Raw genomic sequence first — 21319 nt, 5'->3', positions numbered from 1 at the left:
ACATAATGCACACGATATGTTTTATTACCATCTAGTGGCTTCCAAAAGGAATGGGTTTGTGTCAGGTACTGCGCTTGTACTTAGAATAAGACCAACACAGATTTTGAAAAGCCAGGGAGAGTAGTAGATAAGGATGTTCTGTGCATTATGTTAACGCTTACTTGGGACGTTTGCCCATGTCTAACTTGTAAACCATACCATGCTAAATATGATCCCTCTGGTAGTATCCTGCTGTATCCAATAGTTTACTACATTCGCAGTTTAACAGCAAACAAGAAAACCAACAGACTAAAGACTAATGTTAATTTATCTGTCTTTTCAGAGCTGTCATATTCCACTTGACAGTGTCAAACAAAAGTCATACAGTTTGTCCCATGTTGTAGTGCAGCACAATTATAGCTCACAAAACAAACATGTTTTTTTTCGTCCCACTTTTGGGATGTCACCGGCCACCTGTTGGTTTTCACTTAATCTCCTGATGCGCATTTAACTTCTCATATGGCTGCTGTCTCACATTTTGACCTTCGCTGCTTTCTCTGATGACAGCGGTCACCGATTTTCATGCTTATTTGATTGTTGGGTACAAGCAATGGAGACCGTTGTCAGATACTCTTTTGCTCAACGGTAAACGATTGGCCACTTGATGATTCACAGTGTGAAGTCCCTTGTAATCGGCAAGAGAGCTGCACTTTGTTCCCATAGATACATCCCAACAGATGAGCTCTCATGACACCTGGTTGGATAAAGGGGGAAACTGCACAAACCCGGCTTTTAGCACAACCTGCGTCGCAGCGGTGAACACGCGTTGATGTTGACCGGAGATCCGCGTGCCTCATTTTGTTGCTCCATTCCATAGCTCAAACAGCAAACATTTAGCAAGGATGGGACAGCTCCCATGACATTATGGAGACCTATATGCTCACATATCGCAACCGGTATCAGGCTATTGTGAGTTTATTATAACTAATATTTCTGTCAATCGCGCGTCAGTTTGCTTTTACGCACAAAGATGAGCTCGGAGAAGCCACACTTTCTCTCGCAGCCCGTGGTGAAAAATGTCTTCATGTTTCGAAATGGTGACCCATATTACGAGGCTCGCAGGATAGTGATAAACGAAAAGAGGGTGTGCAACTTTGAGACTTTGCTACGAGAGGTGACCGGCGGGATACAACCTCCGTTTGGAGCGGTGAGGAACATCTATACGCCGAGAGGAGGTCACAAGGTGGACAGTCTGGAGAACCTGCAGAGCGGGGAGCAGTACGTCGCTGCTGGGAAGGAAAGATTCAAAAAGCTGGAGTAAGAATAAGTATTGCTTTGCCCATATTGAAATGTTTTTTTTTTCTCACAGTGACGGTGCCTAAATATGAGGATGACCTAGGATTGACATATATACATACGTGTTATCTGAATAAATACACAATGGTATTTGCCGTGGGACATCACTAATTTTCTGTAATTGAAATCTGTTGGATTTCATTTAAATGTTTCACTGTAAATTAATACAATCTGTTTCAGTTCACTTGCAAATCGTTTCGGGCACTTATATGCATCAGAGTTGTTGAATGTGTCAGGGTCTTGGAGTTTATGTGACTCGACAGTTTTTCACCAGTTCTGAGTCACACTGTGATGCAAATGCAATCAGTCCTGCAGCGAGGCATGCTCTAAAAATATATGGACTCATGCAGAAGATGATGAGATTTGTGCATTCAGGTATGAATAGAGTGCAGTACTGAAGCAATAGAGTAGGAAGTTATTGCGGACGCATTGAGTTTGCATAATGTTAGGCTGCTCCTGTACTTTTACAACAAATACCACGGGACATATTTGAGTATCTTCTGCATCGGACTGTGGCTCTTACTGCATAGTGCATAGTTGTTTTGATATCCAACAGAAATGTGTGGGAAATAAGCAATATTTCCAGAGATAATCCATTTTACAACCATGAATATGTTTGCATTTTTTTGTTCATCATTGAAGACTGTCCTATAGTTATGTGGCATGAGTAATAAGAATTAGTCATGCCATCATACAATAAATACGGCAGCTTTAAAGTTGTCCCCTCACTCCAAATCCACTAATGAAAAATAGTAATGTGATTCATAGATCACAAATACATCACCATACTTTGTGTAATTTATATTATGTATTTTCTTTTTATAGTTATCTGCAGATTGGCTCTAGAAAGAAGAGGATGATGCAGACTCTGCCAGTACAGGTAAGACAGGAGTGGTAAAAAGCTAGCCAGCTTTAAGTTTGAAAATGATATGTCAAATTTATGGACAAACAAATCTCATGGCAAACCTTTTAATAGCTAGTTTGTCCACAGCACAAAAGGCCGGAGGTCTTCCCACCCACATTTCCCTATGTCTCTGTGACGACACAGCTTGTATAATGATGTGTAGTGCAACATCCACTCATAATGTCACTGCATGATGATGTAGGCATGTTTTTAGTCTGCTGACTCCTTTGCAAGACACCACAGGATCAAGACCAACAATGTTTTCCACAGGCCTTTAAGTTCTGTACTGTGGACTCACTTGAGGTATACATGACACAAAACAACCTGCACACGTTTCCATCTCACAATTCTTAAGGCCCGAATTGTGACATTACCGCAGATTTGAACTGTGGACAAGCATACATGACTCAGTAATGTTTTCACAGTGACCAAGTGGTGGAACCATGACACTAACGCAGTCAGCTCAATAAGTCTTTCTCCATTTAAAGAATATCAGAAGGAAAACATGACACGCGTGCCGCTCTATGCAAAGCTGCTTCAATTTGCCATAGGTTTGATGCAACCATTGTCTACACATGATGCAACAAGAAAGAAAACAGATCTCATCATGTAAAAAAAGTAAAAAAGTAGGACATTACAACTTTCATTGAGATGCTTTATTATTTCAGTATTTCAAGAATACCTCATTCAATTGCATTTTTGGAGCCTTATAACTAAAATCCCTTTTACATACAGTTGAATGGAAGTTTCCACTTGCTCTGTCTCTGAGGCAGGGTTTCAGCCACAACATATTTGATCCATCCAAGTTTTCGACATTTGAATCCATCACAAAAATCCAAGAAATGTGAACAGTTAGGAAAACACTATGCAGATTTTATTAAGATGCGAGGTGTGATGTTAACCATTCCTCCTGTGTTGTTGCCAGTGAGGAAACATGTTGTTGTCTCAGTGGCCATGCATTATTGATTTATAGATCATAATCATCCCTTCTTATAATGCATTTTTAATCACTCACCGTGAAGTCACAGCAAAGCGATAGCTGCTTTAAGTCATGTAGCCGACAAGCTGATTTGTTTTGAAAGTCAACTGCAGGTCATCTTTCCACACAAAGTGGACTTACAAGTTTGTTTGTTTTTAAATAGATTTCATTCCGGGCAAAGCAAGGATGTGTATTAGCAACTAATGCATAAACCTTAGAAACTTCCGGTGTCCTTTGACCTTTAGTTCTATCATGCTGAGAATGTTTTTAATTTTTTCTTATCCTTCTTTGCCAAAGTTTTCTTAGTCTTTATTGACTTAGGCCATTATTCATTAAAGTTTTAATGTTGCTGCTATGGAAATTCCGTTCCTTACGATGCCCCGTTCTCTTAGGCAGTATGGAGACCCATAGGTTTTAACAAATATTAGCATACTACTGGCAAATCTTTTGTTGATGCAGAGATTTTATGCATTTAAGTATGAGGGAAGTTAAAACTTTTAGCTCTATGAAAAAAAGAAAAACAAACCTTGTGGTGAGAAAACACCCGTCAGTGGTATTGGTCATGGTGTTTCACACATTTTTACTGGAAAGAAACATCATGAAATCTCCCCTATATGACTATAACTATATTAGTTTAGACAAAAAAATGTTTTGGCTGTAGTTACCTTAACTGAAATAAAAACTGGTCAAAGTGATTTCCATCTTCAGCCAAAGTATGGGATCTTGTTGCGCACAGAACTTGTGAGACTGTGATTTGGAGGACTGACTCCACGTTTAACCTTGTATATGGAACGCTTGGTTGGAATCATATTGATATGCACTCCAGTGAAAATATAAGGTCTTTGGTTTGTTCGTCACTAAGTCTACAGGGAAATTAAAACAAACTGAGGGAACTTTTTGTTCAAAGATGAAAATATCTGCCAATAGAAAAACAAATGTGTATGTCTAATAGCTCCCCAGACACTGCCATGTCTCACTCGTTTCTGTTTGTTCCTGGCTTGCACCGGTTACTAGCTAAGTGGGTTATGTATGTCTCTGCGGTTTTACTGTTTGCTGAAAAGGCTAATAGTGTTGTTGAATCAACTAACAAGCAGCAAATGTAAAGATTATGTATTATTTCAGCCATCATGTGAATAAGAACGCATTTAAATTACAAGGATGCTTTGTGTCATTTTTGTTGCCAGAGTGAATAAGGTTGAAAATGACTACTTCGTAGTATTTTTGGAACCTTTTATGTAGTCTATATGCTGGATTAATACTGACTTTATTCCTCGTTGTTGGTACAACTCTGAATTATGACTCACTTTTGCACTCCAGTATAAAATTGGTTTTTGATTTTTTTTTGTGGGTCTCCCAATTCAGTTGCCAGGTTGCACACAGAAACCCCAGAAGACTTAATATGTCCCCACTCTTAACTTGTTTTTTCATAGCATCCACATCTTACTGAGAGTCACAGTGGGTTACAGGTCTTATGGGATGAGGACCTGCAGGGCCCTTTGTAATCTCAAAGGATCACAAAGGGCTCTTTCTTTTGGTGTCAAAGAGATCCGAGACAGATTCTGTTAGGGAGTAAAATAGCTGCCTCTCTTACACCTTTAAGGGTAAAAGCTTTTGATGTAACACAATCTGTGTACCATGTTTTACTAAAACGCTGTACTAGCATTGTTGTCTACAATAAGAAAGTTATACTGGTTGCTGCAGCCAACTGTTCCCACCAGGAACTTTGGTTCCCAAAGCAGTTTGGACTCTAGAGTTTGCACATTAATAAAGCTGCTGATTGTCCTGCACGGACAGCTATATTTAGAACCTAGGATTACCTTAAATGTTGTTCCCGCTGGACAATATTATCTTCATTGTTTGTTTTAGCCCCTAAAGCAAAAGTCCCTTGAGTCCGTCCCTGAAGCTTCCAACTGTCCTTCCAAACCCCAAAGTGGGCAAACTGATCATCATAATAAGCATAAATAAGCTTTAAACAGTTCCCTGTTGTCACTACACAGAAATTTATCGATACTTTCAGCTTCATTGCCCATACCAGATGTACAATGTGCCATGTAGGTTTAATTTGTCTTTGAAAATATGTACGTTCGGATGTTTTGACATTATTTTTTCCTCTTTTCAGGCAAAACCACTGCCACAGAATAGAATCATCGTGTCAGCTCGATTCCTGAAACCTATTAAGGAGCCTTGCACAATATTGTGAGTTGAATTTCCCCTCTGGTACACCAACAGTGTTTTGCCACAATACCAACCTCACAATTAAGATCTTTTGATGAATGGAAAACAATTTCATATATAGATTCTTGACAGACAGGATGCTTTTTGCTCTACCAAACTTGGAGTGTTTCTGGTATTACTTTGCGTATTTCCTTTGCGCAGCGTGGTAGCAAATGGGGATGTCTTGAACGCTGCAATGAGGCTGCTGATCCACCAGAGGGTGCTGGGTCAGTTTGATAGAATACTAGAGATGATCACAGAGAAGATGGGATTGAAAGTACTGGGAGGTGTGCGAAGGTAAAACACTGCACAGACTGCACAAATGTAGTGTGTCTGCTTACAGTGTTTCTGACACACACAACAAAACAAACACTTATTCTTGTTTTTTTTTCCTTTTGCTCTTGCTGTATGCTGCTGTCTGTATATTTAGACCCACTCATTACATGAGCACATTGTGATAACAAGGCCATTTAATAACTCCAGTGTGTCTTTTTCTTTTGTTCCAGCCTCTACACCTATGAAGGCCACCAGGTGACTGATGGAAATCAGCTGGAGTGCGGTCAACTGTATGTGGCCGTGGGAAGAGAAAAATTCAAGAAGCTTCCATACAGTGACATTCTCTTCACAAAGCCCAGAGGCACAAGAAGAATCAGAGGGTAAGCTTGCCAACTGAGAAAATCTGCTAAATTCACATGCTGTCAGAGGAATGACAACTTGACTGAAAGTTCAAACTTGACATTTATGAGTCACAGGGCTGCAGTATGATAAGATAAACTACTCTTAACTAAAAGCCTGTCTTAGGCATCAGTGTTGGGATATCAGAAGTGCATGTCAATAAAATCCTTTCTGTCTTCTTTTTCTACAGGATGAAGGCGCACTCGCTACCACCCATCTACAGATTCTCAAAACAAAGTGGAGAAGTAAGAACTGGAGGCAACGTTTTGCGTTGTTAAAGTTGGTGTTTTATAACACCACAATTGGAGTGAAATCATTCAGCCTGCAAAGCAATCATCAAATAACAGTGCAAAATTGTGAAAGGAAGCGTTTGGTTTCCTTCATTGTTGATTTTGTTATATTATTAACATTAGTTAAGGATGGCTGGCAACAAAAACAAATATTAAATGTCAAATATTAATGAAAATATTAGCCTCAAAAATATTAAAAGTATTCAAATTCTTTTAAAACTCTAAAAATTGTAGGCCATAATCATCAGACAAACAGATGCACATGCCTTTATTATTTGTCTTGGGTTATACTAAGTTTCTAAGTGACTTTATTTGATTTCCACTTCCCGCAGAGTAAGTCTGTGGCTCGAAGCAGTGACAGTGGAGATGGGGAGTCCAAGGCCTCGCCTCCAAACTGCAACGGCAGCAGCAAGGAAAACCTGTCCTCAATTGTGAGGGAGATCTCTCAGGCCAGACTCCTCTCCTACAGGAAGAGGAAAAGTAGACAAAGCTTCTCTCTTGGCACATCTGACAATGGTAACACCAAAAAAACAAACAATCAATCTGTGTTAATAGTAATGGCGTGTATCTATACTTGCTCATTTAAAGGTGGTCTGACAGTCCTATTATGACTCTGGCATCAGTGCAGCATCAAAATCAAGTGTTTTATTTTTTATAATATTACAGCAAAGAAAAACACAGCAGTACATTTCTGCAGGATCCCTGCTCCAAGGACTCGATTTGCTTATTTTCTAAATATCCTCATAGTCACTCAAGTAAAACATTTGAAAGCATTTTATATCAGTGAAATTATGTGTATATTTATAATTGATATTAATTATACAAGTATAATCTGCTATAGTTACAATAATAATTTCCTTCAACAAGCTTTCCTGCTCAAAAGGAACAAGAATCGGTTATTTGTGATTATGCAGTTTAACAGAGACAGGGCTAAGAAGTGACCAAGGGTCACCATGACCCCTACCCATTTTAGCCTGGCCAAAACTTTGGAGGCAGAGCAGAAGAGCATTATGAGGAGGGCTTCTCATGTACTTGAAAGGCTCCTCTCGTCTGTGTGTAGCCTCCTCCAGCCAATGCATATCCGTACATTGATGTACTTTGAATTAATTTATGTAAAAACAGCAACAAATGCACTTTAACCTTTCTTATCAACATCTTTTCTGTTTATTTTATTTGTCACTATATGCTGTGACTGCAAGAGGAAGACGCTTTATGTGTGTGTGTGTTTTTTGTATAGATTTGAAGAGAAAAGTCAATGCATTTTTTTGTGCTAGATGTCCTTTTTCAAAGACATAAATGAAAGATAACTGCCACAGTGTCATACTGCATCAACCCCTTGGCCTGGACATTTATCTTATGCCTAACTGTCTTCTCCCATAAAGAATGACCATCTCATGCCTTACAATATGCTGTTAAGATTACCGGTATATACCAACAAATGATGTAATGTAGTCTCTTTGACATCTTATGTAACCTGCTGCATAGTTAAATGCCCACATAGTGGCACTGTTGCTCTGCAAAACATATAGCCTGAAATATTGAAAGTAGGTCTAGCATGATGACATTGACCATTATTACAAGAAACACATTACATCATCCTCTGGGCTTGTGATCCTTATGTTAGTCTGAAATTGTCCTCCAGAAACTCTGCGTTAGTCTTTTGTGCTTGGTGGGGATAGGGTCTTCTCAACACGGAGAGCTTTTGTTCCTCTATAACACAACATATGTTTTTTGTGAACATGTATAAGAGACTGAAAGCACACAATTAATACTCTTAAAGGGATTTTTTTTAATATTTTTGTTGCAGAATGCTAGTTACATAGCTGGTTATAGTAGCTCCGTATCCTGTTTGAACCCAATGACATCATCTTGTGGTACATGATAGATGTTGCTTCTATCCTTATCAGGCAGGAGAGTTGACAGCAGAAGCTCAGAGGTGCGTGGAGAATTGTGTCTGTGGTTCAGGGGAGCTGGCATTTTGCATCAAAAGAGAGGACTTAGGAGCATGTGTGCGTTTATGTATGTGTGTGTGTTTGGGTTGTGTGTTTAGCTCTGTCTGTGTGCGCTTGTATGCATTTGTATCTATAATACCACCCTCACAATCCTCTGTATCTAATTGTTTGGCATGTCATATTCCAGGCACAGAAAACCATGCTGAATTATTGGTCACATTGGGTGACATTGAGCAAAAATTGAATTAACAGACAGACAACTCGAAAAACAAGATCAGGCATATGACAAGATTGTTTGACCGGCTTTGTGAATGCTTCACTTCCTTGTGCGTTCCCCTACTGTTTGACCTTTAAAATCGCTTCCAAATACTGTCATGTTAACAAGATGCGATAGTTTCCTTATTTTTTTTCATTTTTTTGTTTGTTTCATTGCAGGACATTGTGAGTGCAATACAATTTATTTGTGGCATTTAGTCTGTCTCTGTCCATGGTGCTGACTCCCTTTTCTTCTAAGAAGCCACAGCTTGAGATTTCTTAAAGGCATCTCTGGCACTTAGTTTATTGCCTCACCCAAAGTAAACTAATGCCTCAATATTATTTTTACATTTCACCTCTGTCAAAGCTTCCCACTGGTTTACCAAAAACTCATTATTTCTGTACCCATTAGCTTTTTAGCTAAGTTTAGGCTTGTGCTGGTATTTAGCCTCTCAGTAGGAACACAGTGTTTATGTCACTTTAATATGGTGATTCACAACATTGCAGAGGTGTTTTTTGGTGTTAATTTCCCTTTGAGAAATCCTGCCCTGGCTGGGTATGAGGTAAACACATTCAGCTCTAGTGCCAAGAGGAATCCAGCCAAAAAGTTAACAGACTGGCAGAGACTGTGGAAAGAACACAGCGTGAAAGCCACACTTCAGATCTCTGATGTGGAACACTGGAACACAAACAAAAGATTAATATAAAGGTGTCATGTCATTATTTATGTATTTTTTGGTAGGGAAAGGAGGGAGTGAGGACAGATGATAGGAATACTAAAAAAGAAAAAGACAAATAAGACATATTTGACCCTGTAATTTGAAATGTTCCCTCTGTTTGTAAAAAAAAAAGGGGGAGGGGGCTTCAGTATGAGAGTGTGTGTCTACGTATGCATGCTTTTATACCAGTACCCATTATTCACTGTCTATCAGCTTCTGGGAGCCGGACTGAGCATAACTCCAGCAGCTTCAGTCTGGTGTGTTGCGAAGCTACCAACTTTTCTGCTTCATTAGAGTGAACACGGTGGTGAGTGACAGCAAGGACACGAGGGAGGAGATGCGACAAGTCATGCAGCAAAGGTCATGAAATGAATTTGAACTTGGTATAACCAAGACATCTGGCTTAAAAGACTTAACCAGCAAGACACATTGCCTGTCTTCTGCTTCAACCAACATAGTTACAGAAGCCCCTTTACGCTTAGTAAATAATTTGTCCAAATTGGCCAGAGTTAGCATTTGCTATTGAAGCTGCTTTTGTGTTCAGTTTGTATAGTGGTAATTAGCAGTTGTTGCTTACCTCAAAATAGAAATAGGATGTTTATCAGTGTTCTCTTCTTTAAAGGGCCCCTGTGACCAATTCAGTTAATGGCTCTCTTGAGAGGAAAAAGAAAAGTAATAACAGTTGGAGTAGGAGAGGAAAGAAGAGAGAGAAAAAAAGAAAAGGATGCATTCGAACGGGCGATGAGGTAAAGATAAAAGATAAGGTTAAAGAAGAGGGAATAAAAGGTCGACATGATGGAGGCAGAGCAGAAGAGCATTATGAGGAAGAAGAAGGGAGAGCAAGAAGGAATACCAGTCGAACTGAATAGTGAATATGATGAATAGCCTGAGCTGATAGAGCGTGAGCGCTGAGTGGGGAAGAAAAAAAAAAGGGCGCAGAGAGATATTGAAGGGTAGAGGTGATGGGTGGGGTTTGGATAATTGCCTTTCATTTGGATAATCTCTCCATTTAGAGTCATCAAAGCAGATTTTTTTTACTTGCCTGTGCCCCTTGCTGGGGCCAAATTGCTGCTCGGAAAATCAACAAAAGAGCCTTGTGCTTCAAGAGGGAAGGACTGACAGACAGGTATGCACAAGAGGAGAGACGGGAAAAGCAAAGATAGAGGGAGAGACGGGGTCTACTGATAATCAGCTTTTCTTGTCCTTGCCTCCTTGTGTGCATCAGTGAGGGAGCATAATAATTAAAACCAGAAGCAAGTTATTCTGTATTTGTTCAGTTTAATTCAGAACTTAAATTAAATTAAAAAAAGTAATAAAATGTATTTCTTACAGTAATTGCTATTTTGTATACTTTTTGCTCTTTAATAGAATTAATCAAAAAAACAGCTCACAGTGGCTGGGGTGCCATGCAAGGGGAATCAAGTCAGTTTTCTAGTTTTTTGATGATGGATTGTAGCAGAACTTTTGGGATCAATAAAAATCCTTGCAGCTTGAAATCCAGCAATATGATGAAAGCAGCCGCTGTTTCAAAAAATCTAGACATCATACTGCTTTACAGTAAACTGTACAACAGCAAGTCTGCAGTCTGCCTCTTGTGCTATTGACAGATGAGCACCTGCGGAACAGCTCTGAACACCTTTGTGTATTCTCAGTATATATGGTAGATTGTGCCTTTTGTTTAACAAGATGGGATGAAATGGTGAATTCCAAATAACCCATGCAGCTCAATCAGTACTTGCACTGAAACCTCAAGGGCGTTCAGTTTACACAAAACCTCAAGCTCTGAATAGCCTGTTGCCTCCTTTTCATGAGGCCAGCTTCATCTCTGAGTGCAGCAGTTCAATTTAAGTTTCATGAAGGATGTGCATTATTCCTCCCTCCCACGATTTTCCTTGAAAAGACTTTTGAATTCAGTTTGAAAAATAAAATTGAGAATGAAAACATTTTTCATGTTATTTGAAAGTTGAATGAGAGAGAAATGCAGACTTCCGAGTGTGAATTAGTTTGTTTTTGTGTCTGTTTACACATTTGGCTCTGTATACATAAGCTATCCAGCCAGATCAAGCCTCTTCCTCTGGTGTCGTAAGATGTGATTCTGCCTTGAGGAATTAGCCCTGTTAGTATGTGTATCTATAGTGCCTGTCAGAGTGAAAAAGGTCTCAAAACAGCGGCAGGAGGCAATAGACTTGTATTTAAAGAGGCTGTTCGTCTATAATCTTGTGCCCATGTTAAAGAAAAAAGAGGAGATTAATCAGCAAAGACTGAAAGATGGCAACACATAAAGGAGATGCTTTTAAAATTGCAAAGTTCTAAGAAAGAGTGGTTTATGTGCACTGGGTTTTGTATATATTTGTGTGTGTATTGCCTGTTTTTATGTGCATTTGTATAGATGCTCATATGTCACATTTCAGACAACCTTCATCTATCCTGCATGCATTCTTCCGTCCCTTTCATCTCCCCGTTTTTCACCACAGCAGAAAAAGGTTCTTCATGACTCTTTGATGCAGGATTACTGGATTAAAGAGCAGGGTTGCAGTACTAATCTGCCACATTAATCTGCTAACAAGTGTTTCAGCTGTGACATACAACAGCACTGGCTGTGACATACAAAGTGCAAGGTTAGGGTAATATGTGACACTTTCGACGACGCGATTTTCCCTCATGTCTGTCACCTCAAATCAAGTCTGCATTGCTCGTGTTGGTTGAGCTCGGAAGACGCACGTCTGAGCAGCTGTGATAGGAGCATCAGTATCTGCAGGGTTTATATCAGCCTCAAACACTGAAACCGCTCTGACATACAACCTAAATGGCACGAGTAAATAACTGACATTTATGGATAGCTGAGGCTTACATCATGTCTTTGGAGAGCGTCTGAAATTGCTGTGATGTGAGAGCAAAGTGTTTTTTGTTTGTCAGCTTTTGCAGTTCAGCATCCGAATATTATTTCTGTAATTAGAAAGTTTTTGTTGAAATAATGCACTCTTAAGGGTGTAAAGATCAGTAGTAAATGACAACACATTTGGCCCAATGCAGAAGCTTCAGGACTTGAAGTTTTGCTTTAATCATTAAATACGAATTCAGTGTTTTGAAGCTGACTTAGAACATTTTCATATAAACACAGCATTTTAAAACTTGCTTTCATGTTTGTTTGTTTTGGTTTTTTTAAAGTTTTTTTTTGCTTTGTTGAGAGCTAAACATATCCATAATGTAATATGTATTCATAAAAAAGTGATGAGACTGAGGCCATTGAGACTGGAGAATTCATATAATGAAGATACTGTGTTGTTAGGTTTCAGGCAACTGTGAAAATAGAGAGAGAACAAGCTCCATGAATTATTTAAAATTTAAGCTGAAGCCATGACCTTTATAAATATTACTCTGTCTGTCTGACTGCAACATTGTTAAGCAGCGCTTTCCTTTGATTTAATGTCAAAGCTATCTAAGGACACTGCTGCACACTACAGTAGATATGAGGAATTTTCTACACTGTTGAAAAGGTCCTCTAAAGAGAAAGTGAACAGCCCTTATTTATTCAGAGGCATGTTGCAAGAAAAAAAAACTTGATAAATGTTTCACAAACTTGATAAATGCAAATTATATTCATCATCAGTAATATTGTATTTAATGAATCTTGGAGTGGAGATGATCCACCCACGGAAAGTGAAAAGATTTAAGTGTCTCATACACATATGTGAGTATGTGTGTCTTTTACAGCTATGAATTACATGAGGACATATTTCCTGCAAGCATTAGCAAGGGACGACGAGAGATGCAGCAGCAAAGTGCCCACTCATCAGCTTTTTCATATTTTACACTAAACAGCTGGACTGTTTTCTCCGTGTCAGATCACTATAAACTCAACACCAACCGGGCCTCTCTTGTGATAGCTGGCCATACAGTCGTTAAATGTTTTTACAGGGCCCTGATCAGTGACTGGAGCACACTTGCTGAGTGGCAATGTTTCATAATTAGCATTCAGAGTTACTACCCATGTTGTTTTACACCGCACTATAACTCAGGCATGTGCTGAGTGGATTAAATGCACTGGGTGTAAATATGCAATATAATGCACTATATGATGATATAAAGTAGGTATAAAGCATAAAGAATAGAGCATTGCATGGAGTGATGTTGGTACATTAAGGGGCATTTCACAGTATCATTGTTTATATCACAAAGCTAATTCATCGAAAGTAGAAGCAATGTCTACTTTCTTTATTTTCTTTTATGAATTTATTTAGTTTTTTAATGCTTTGGCTTATAATCAAATCACACTATGTAAAGCAGTTACTTGTATTTCTATAGAATCATAAAGCGCAGTCATTTCATACACCATGACTTTCAAAGTATTTGCAGCAGCACATATTTCCAGCATGCCCGTAAGGCAGATGTCAGCCCGTCAGGGGTTATAAAGCCTGCGCATCTCGTGATGACTATCAGAAACGGAAAGGATGTAATAACAAATGTGGATCTATTTGTGGTGATTGATCGACTTTATTTGCTTTACATTTCTTAGCTTTGGCAAAATAATACAAATCAGGTGAGGGATGGAGCAGCTGCGTGCTTTAGTTGAGCGCATTTGATTTTTTTGCTCTTTTTCTGGATCAAAAACTTTGTGAAGCATTGTTGAGAAGTATTTATCACCTATAAGTTAGATGCAAACATTTTAGAATTTTTTTCAAAAGTTTGTTCTCTTTTATTTAAGGCTTTTTCATTTTTATTTGTTTTTTTCAGGGTGTCACCACCCTGAGAGCCACCCTTCTGATCCTGAAAAAAATACATAGCCTTTCAGAGTAAACAATTTGCCCAACATTAAAAACTAGAATGGCGACTTCACAGAAGCACACATACATTCTCAATAAGCCTATTTGCAAAGGGAAAAATAAAAATAAAATCCTCCCCCGGTGTATTTTAGAAGTCCTGTGGAGTCAGCATGATTGCACTGCTTGACTCTTCACAAATAACGTTTCCAAGGGAGTTGAAAAGCTTTCAAAGATGATATTAAAGTGTATCTTTCTATATCTGTGGGTCAAAAGAAAAGCTGGGCTCATACTGGTTTGTTATCCAACTTTCCAAACTAAGTTTAGATTAATTGCAATGTAAGTAAACAAAAAAAGTTTGCAGCAAAATAACCTCTTTACCTATGCTGAGCAGGGATTTCATTTTAGAAAAATAAATAAAATACAGAAACTTGCCATGCGACGAGTTGTCCACTGGTATATAGGTTCATGGTTCATCTGAGCAAAACTCAAGCAGCATTAGGTCACAAAATGAAGGTCTGCGTGAAAACAGAGATGGAATTTGCTTGTCGAGGAGTCGAATATTATCTTTCTAAGCTGCTACTTCATCTTCAGTTGCTTTTTATTACATTTCCGTTGAACAACAATCATTTATAACTTTACCTTCCAGGACGATGGCAGTAAGAGCCATTTATATGAGTAATTACGCCCACTTAGAGCTGCATCCTTGTTGTACCACGTGCTGATGGATGAGATGTAGCCATAGCCCTGAAATGAGGGTGTGTTTGTCTGTTTTTGTACCAGTGGTATAAAAAGGGATTTGTGCATATGTTTCCTTGCTAACGAAATTTTGAAAAAAGGACACATACACTTACTTGCATACTCATATTTCAAACGGTCCAATCATTTACAGTGCCAGAACCCAACTCTACTGGATTTAATCAACAGCAAGAAGCAGATACTCTAAATATTGTGTTTAATTTGATTTAGCATTTTCATGAGCCAGTGCCTCATCTTCAAATCACGTTAGGATGTTTAGAGTCGTAGCAGCTCTATGCCGCTTACTGCTCACTCTCCGTCGTTCGGCCCTCGCTCTTAATGAATGCGGGTGATTTCCATAAAATATTCTTAAAGAGGTCCGCTATTATTACCATAACGTTTCATCTCCCACCATGGCTAAACTTCAATCAGTTTTGCATTTGAAATGCATTAAATGTCTCCATAAACTCTTCTAATCTCTACCCAAGTCATTTTTCTTCCTTAACTAGAATGTGTAGAAAGGGAAACTCATATTAAAGACATTAATTATTACACTTTTTTTTTCATAGTCTTTTTGTGCTTATTTCTGATTGGAAAGTTCAGTCACATCCAGTGTTTCTAAACAAGTGTGTAATTATATTGTTTATCAGAGCGTGTAGTTGTATTCCTCTTATGATGTGTAGGGTTAATTACTCCAAAGCATTTGATGCTCATGCTCACATGAAGACTGAAAAGCTCCTATATTCATTTTGCACTCCAACAAACCTGCCTTACTGAGCTGATAGCTTCAATAGAAATGTGTGTGCATTGAGCTGCAGTATGAGACCCTCATTTGAATATCAGGACTCACAGTGTCACATTATGGCTATTTAGAGATGGCAGGTTTTTAATTAGTATACTGCATTGAAAAAAAGTATTTAGTCTTTGTCTTTTTGTCTACTAGTATGTCACATTTTGAGGTATTTACGCAATTTAAGGAATTATCATTGAACACCTGTGGTGTGAGCCTTGACTTTTGTGTATGGAGATGTGCTCTATATTCATTTAATAGTCCTGCTGATTATTAGGATGGCATCTACAAGGATGATGATGATGGCATTGTAATTGATCCAATGTGATGTTGAATCACCAAATGAGCTGGTCTCTACCTAGAGCGGCTCCATTGTCTGGTGAAAGTTGTTTACTCGCAAGACATAGCTTTTCTCCTTTACCACAAGGTGTCAGTCATGTGCTGTGTGTGTGTACAGCTGTTGAGAAGAATGATTTCAACAAGTCCCTCACTGGATATTGAACAAAAGCTTCCTTATTTCCAAGACAGATTCTGTGGATTCTTAAAATTAGGTAATTAAGTTGAGGTGACTTGAGAAATGTAGTTTCGGGGTCTTTAAAAGCAGAACAGTGTGTATGTGAAGAGATTAACTTACATTTGATAGAATGGAAACAGAATTCAGACACTTTTTTTTCATTTGTTGAAAGAGTGCAATCTTTGTTTAATCTGTAGTCCCACTCAAACTGTTATTAATCCCCTGAAGATCTGTGTGTGTTCCTCAAAATTTGACATTTTCAGGTCAGAGTTGTATGGAAGCTGAGGCCATGTATTAAAAATTTTTTTTATTCACTGTTATCTCGTGATAACAATTTATTATCTCGATATAACAAAGAGTGTTTTCTCGTGATAACAAATTCATTATTTTATTATCTCGATATGACAAAGATCGCTTTCTTTCCGTTTACCTTAGCTAAAGCAGCTGGATAGATAGGGCTCTGACAGCCTCTCATCTGCTAACCCCTAAACAAACCCAGTCAAGCAAACAAACTAACGTAAAGTGTAACTTACGGGTAGGCTATGTAAAGCTGTTCATAGCAGCTCTTGTAAGTTGAAATCAAGACGAACACATTATAAATTAATTCGTTATCATGAAAAAAACTATCTGTTATATCGAGATAACGAAATAATAAGTCTTTATCACGAGATAACAGTGCAAAAAAAAAAAAAAAAAGGCCATTCCCGGCTTCCACAGAATTTGCTCCTCCGATGTTTTTTTTTTTACATATGGGATGTCTGACCTCTTATAGGCTGTTGGTGTTGCTCTGCAGATACAAACATAAATCCTCAGCCATGGTATTGATGGGTGATTTTGCTCACAATATGTCTTGTAGAGAATTAGAAAATGTTAACAAGGAAAATGTTTATTTTTTGCTTGTCAGTGGAGGACTAGAAGCTGTCAAAACTGAATCCTATTAACTTACTGCCTTTACAGTATTTCTCAGTTGTATCTGATGTTGTCCTGATGGTTCAAGGTTACTATCACACTTGTGAGATATGGCCACATATTACATATTACAATGCCCCCAACAATCAATATGGACACAATATCTGACACTGGGAGGGCAAACATTTATTTTCTTTCAACATTTTTACTTTAAGGAAACATCCACCTTTCTGTTAAGTGAGTCTCACCCATTTGCTCAGTCTTACTTTCTATGTCCAGATGATGCAGAGCCGAAGACTGAAGAAGGAAACACGGATGGAAAAAAACCCCAAGACCATAAAGTTGAAGAGGTATGAACATGAACATGTTGTTCTGTGCATGAGAGGCTCTTGCAGGGACAAAATATGCATTGAAAGGTGTACATTCCATTTGACATAACCTTCATACCCTACTCATAAATCTTCATGTGTATTGACATTGTTAGTTCCTCAATTCTTTCAAAATAAAAATTATAAATTGTAGAAAATCATAATCATACACAGTTCAGAATAATTTATTTAACAAATAATTAAACAAATACATGTTTGATGTACTTTTGAGACATCTGGAGGCTCAAATATGTCTTTGCTATTAGTTAATTATTGATTTTCATGCCATATATGTCTTGAAAAAGATGTGTACCTGCCGAATTGTCAATTTTACCAACAGAACAGCCATTGCCTTTTAGGAGGGGGATAGTCAGAAGTTTCTTATGTAAGCAGTCAAATCATACTGCTCGTTAAAACATTCTAAGCTGAAGAAATGATTCAGTGGTATAACTGTATTACAGGAATCTGATGCTAATCTAAAAGCCACAGAGGACGAGAGTGGAAAAGCTGCAGAGAAAGAAGAATCTGCTGCTGAAAACACCACAGAGGAGGATGCATCCACAAGCAAAGAAGACAGGGAGGAAAACACAGAGACAAATGGTGAAAAAGAGGAAGAAAAAGGGAAGGAAGCTGATGACCAAAGTGATGAAAAAGGAGCAACAGCAGTAGGTGAGGAGAAGGTGGAGGAAGTGAAAGAGGAAAAGAAAGAGGAGGTCAAAGATGAGAGCAAGAAGGAGGAGAAGAGTGAGGAACAGGAAGCTGGCAGTGCTAACAGTGATAAGACACAGGAGAATAAAGAGAAAGAGGATGGAAACCATACGTCCACTGAGGCTGAGAAGGAGATGGACAAAAGTAAAGATGAACACAAGGAAGAGGAAGAGAGTGGTGGTAGAGAGGAAAACAGTAATGATCCCGTTAATGATGTGGATGCAGTGAAGGAGAAAAACGAGACAGAAAACAGTAACAACCCAGACAAGACTGAATCAAATAACGAGACAAAAGAAAGTGAAGATGCTAGAAGTAGTATTAGCAACAGTAACCAAGAGGAAGACAGTAGTAACAGAGAGGAAAATGGTGATGACCACGCTAAGGATGTAGATACAGGGAAGGAACAGAAAGAGACGGAAAACAGCAGTGACTCAGACAAGACTGAGTCAAATAACAAGGCAAAAGAAACTGAAGATGGTAGAAGTAGTATTAGCAATAGTAACCAAGAGGAAGATGTGAAAGAATCAAAACAGGAAGCCACCAAAGAGTCAGGAGAAGGAGAAGAAAAGAACAAGTTGAATGGAGAGATGAGTGCAGGCGATCATGAAGTGGAAATGGAAGCAGAAATGGGGGAGAAAGGTTCAGCCAGCTGCAAAGATGTCACAGTCAATGGAAACAATGGGGATGAGCAGAACAGCAAAAAAGAGAAGGATTAGGAAAGAAAGAGGAAATATCAAAGGTACATGACAAGCAGTACTGTGAATATTAAGCAATAGAATCAAAACGAATTACAGATGCAGAATATAAAACAATGACTTCAGAGCAGTGAGAGATGTTTTGCTGGAAGGTCTTGGATGTTGGATAAAAAGGAAAGCAGTTTTAAAATGCTGACTAGATAATCTTTGATCTTTGAATGGCTGGTATATAAATTAGAATAAGTACAAAATCACTAACATTAACATGCTAAACAAATGAAAGCTATAGATATATATCCTTATTTTTGCATTAAGGCACACTGCTACCTCTTAAGCTGCTTTATTGTTTGAGTAAATGCTGTCTGTGAGCAATGAGGTGAATGAAGCTGAGAAACCAACAAATAGCTCCACGTCTAAAGAACTATTTGAAACAAGAGGATGGTTTTGATTGGCATGTTGGCGTGTTTTCTTGGGCAAAAGATGCACATGAACTATTTAAGCAGGCAAATTAAGCTAAGTATAATCCTGTATCAGTCTGAATGCTAAGCTAAATTACACAGTGAGCAGAGTTTAAAAGCCTTCATAATGTAGTCACACTGTGAAAATCCTCTTTGTTTATTTAGATGAAAAAATAAAACTTCGTGAATAACAGTAAGAAATATATTTAGAGGTGTGGTAATGATTCAATAACTGTCTTTCAATATTTTTGTCTTTGGTGTTCAGTTGCTTTTTAATGTTGCTTGTGACGATAAAGCTATTCTAGGATTCTTTGTTGTCTAAAATGTCCTCCTTCTAGCCTATTAAACATGTTTATCTTCATTTCTTTTTTTTTTTCATTTTTACAAACAGATTTATTATTAGAAATGTGTCTAATTAATGTTCAACACTTTCATCAAAATAAAAAGTCATTAGACCCCAAGAACGCTGTGGGAGTAAAACTTGTTTTCATGGTAGGATGCAGTAACGTGTGTAACACTGACCGCTGGCACCAACTGACCAGACAGAACATGTCCAACGGAGACATGAGACATTTCACCTGTGAAACACTTTGTTTTGTACAGAAGGGAAAAGAAAAGGGGCATAATATAAAAAGTCTGGGTACCCATAGAAATTTTCGCAATCATTGGTGGCCAGGTGATACAAATAGCAAAACCTTAAAAATGTCCTGATAACTCTAACATTATCCCAACGATAAGCAGCCATTGCTTTTTCTAAATGGATGCCTTGTAAATTTAAATAACTGATACCTATTAACATATACCTATGCCACAGTCTCCGTTTCTCGTGTCAATAAGAAACGGCAGCAGTTGAAAAGCAGAGCCCACGCTAAATACTGGAAGAATGAGAAAACTCTCTAAAGATACTGACTGGGAGACTGCCAGAGGGGCAAATCACAACCTTTATCGAATTACAGAAGCTCTTGAGGAAGATTTAGCGGCCTGTGGAGTAGAGTGCGGTAACATTATTTGGAGATGTGGCTTTATCTAGTTTCTGCATGTTTATCTCAACCCTCTGTTTCAGAAACTTTTCAAATCAAAAGACTGATGCATTTTTTTGGAGAACAGTACAGTGGACTCATTGAAGTCAAATAGATTTTCTTTAGCCATAACGGGCAAAGGTATGTTTGGAGAAATGCATGTGAAGGATTTTATGGAAAAACAAAACAAAAAAAAAAACCCAACCAAATCAGCATCAGTTCTGCAATTGCTGCAGACATGAAAAGATTGTTTTCAAAATAAGATAAAGATATTAAACGCACCTCAAAATCCACAATAAGACAAGCTGAAGATTATATTATGACTTTGCAGTTTCCCTTACTTAAACAGAAACTGAACTCTTTACACCGATTTAAAAAGAGAACAGCATTGAAAATGGCCCAGAAGTCCAACAGATTTAGATGCATTTAAAAAAATAAATAAATCAACACAAGATGCCCAAACAAAATGTGTTTTATGAGGAGTAGTGCAGCCATGAAAGGGTTATTTTTAAGAAATGACTCTGCAGGGTGCCTAAACTTTAGTTTTGTGCCCTTTTCATTTTTTGATTAGTTGACAACTGTAAGTGATTAACTGAAATTGTAACCTACTGAAAATGTTGAAGAACATGTGGTTTGCTGATGATGGTGTGGAGCAAATTATACTGAGGGAAGACCTTCTCTGTGACATTCTGCTCTACTGCAGTAGTGCAACAGATCTATATTAATACATCACTTTTTGAAAAAAATTGTATCTCTTAAATTTCTTTTTAACTCTTAAATCTCTCCTGGGCTGTGTTTTGGTAGAGAGAACCCAGACACTCTTGCAAAGACTGCCTCCTCTCTTTCATTCAGTATTTTATTTCACAGTTTCACCCCAACAACATAGCTGCATAAAACCACAATAAGCTGCTTCCCACAGGCGGAAAACTATAATGCAAACTGTGATCTAATTTGGTGTCCATGATGGCCTCACTGCCCTCTTATCCCTGCAGCTGTTCAAATTGAGATTTATGCAGTCAGTGTGTCTGTGAGTCACC

The 21319-nt window shown here is 38.2% G+C and overlaps 1 protein-coding gene across 1 annotated transcript; it reads left to right on the top strand.

The window, feature by feature from the left end:
• Positions 1–1009: 1009 nt before the first annotated feature.
• On the top strand, positions 1010–19609 carry LOC140315727 (uncharacterized). Its single transcript, XM_072393317.1, has 10 exons — positions 1010–1296; positions 2161–2215; positions 5338–5414; positions 5595–5729; positions 5939–6088; positions 6298–6352; positions 6730–6913; positions 17314–17384; positions 17864–18287; positions 18447–19609. Exons 1-10 carry the CDS (start codon positions 1010–1012, stop codon positions 18824–18826), a joined length of 1818 nt encoding a protein of 605 aa, XP_072249418.1. The 3' UTR covers positions 18827–19609.
• Positions 19610–21319: the final 1710 nt, after the last annotated feature.

This window comes from Leuresthes tenuis, unplaced genomic scaffold (assembly GCF_036924035.1).
Source record: "Leuresthes tenuis unplaced genomic scaffold, fLeuTen1.0.hap1 SCAF_10, whole genome shotgun sequence".
In the NCBI taxonomy this organism is placed as follows: Eukaryota; Metazoa; Chordata; class Actinopteri; order Atheriniformes; family Atherinopsidae; genus Leuresthes; species Leuresthes tenuis.
The sequence above is the reverse complement of the archived record's forward strand: the minus strand, read 5'-3'. Positions and strand labels throughout refer to the sequence as shown.

What these genes read in the sequence shown, in the direction of transcription:
- LOC140315727 (XM_072393317.1), top strand. Translation starts at nt 1,010, where the DNA reads ATGAGCTCGGAGAAGCCACACTTTCTCTCGCAGCCCGTGGTGAAAAAT. An exon ending in TGCAGACTCTGCCAGTACAG is followed by an intron (nt 2,216 to 5,337) that starts GTAAGACAGGAG and finishes TCCTCTTTTCAG; the next exon opens with GCAAAACCACTGCCACAGAA. An exon ending in AAGGAGCCTTGCACAATATT is followed by an intron (nt 5,415 to 5,594) that starts GTGAGTTGAATT and finishes TCCTTTGCGCAG; the next exon opens with CGTGGTAGCAAATGGGGATG.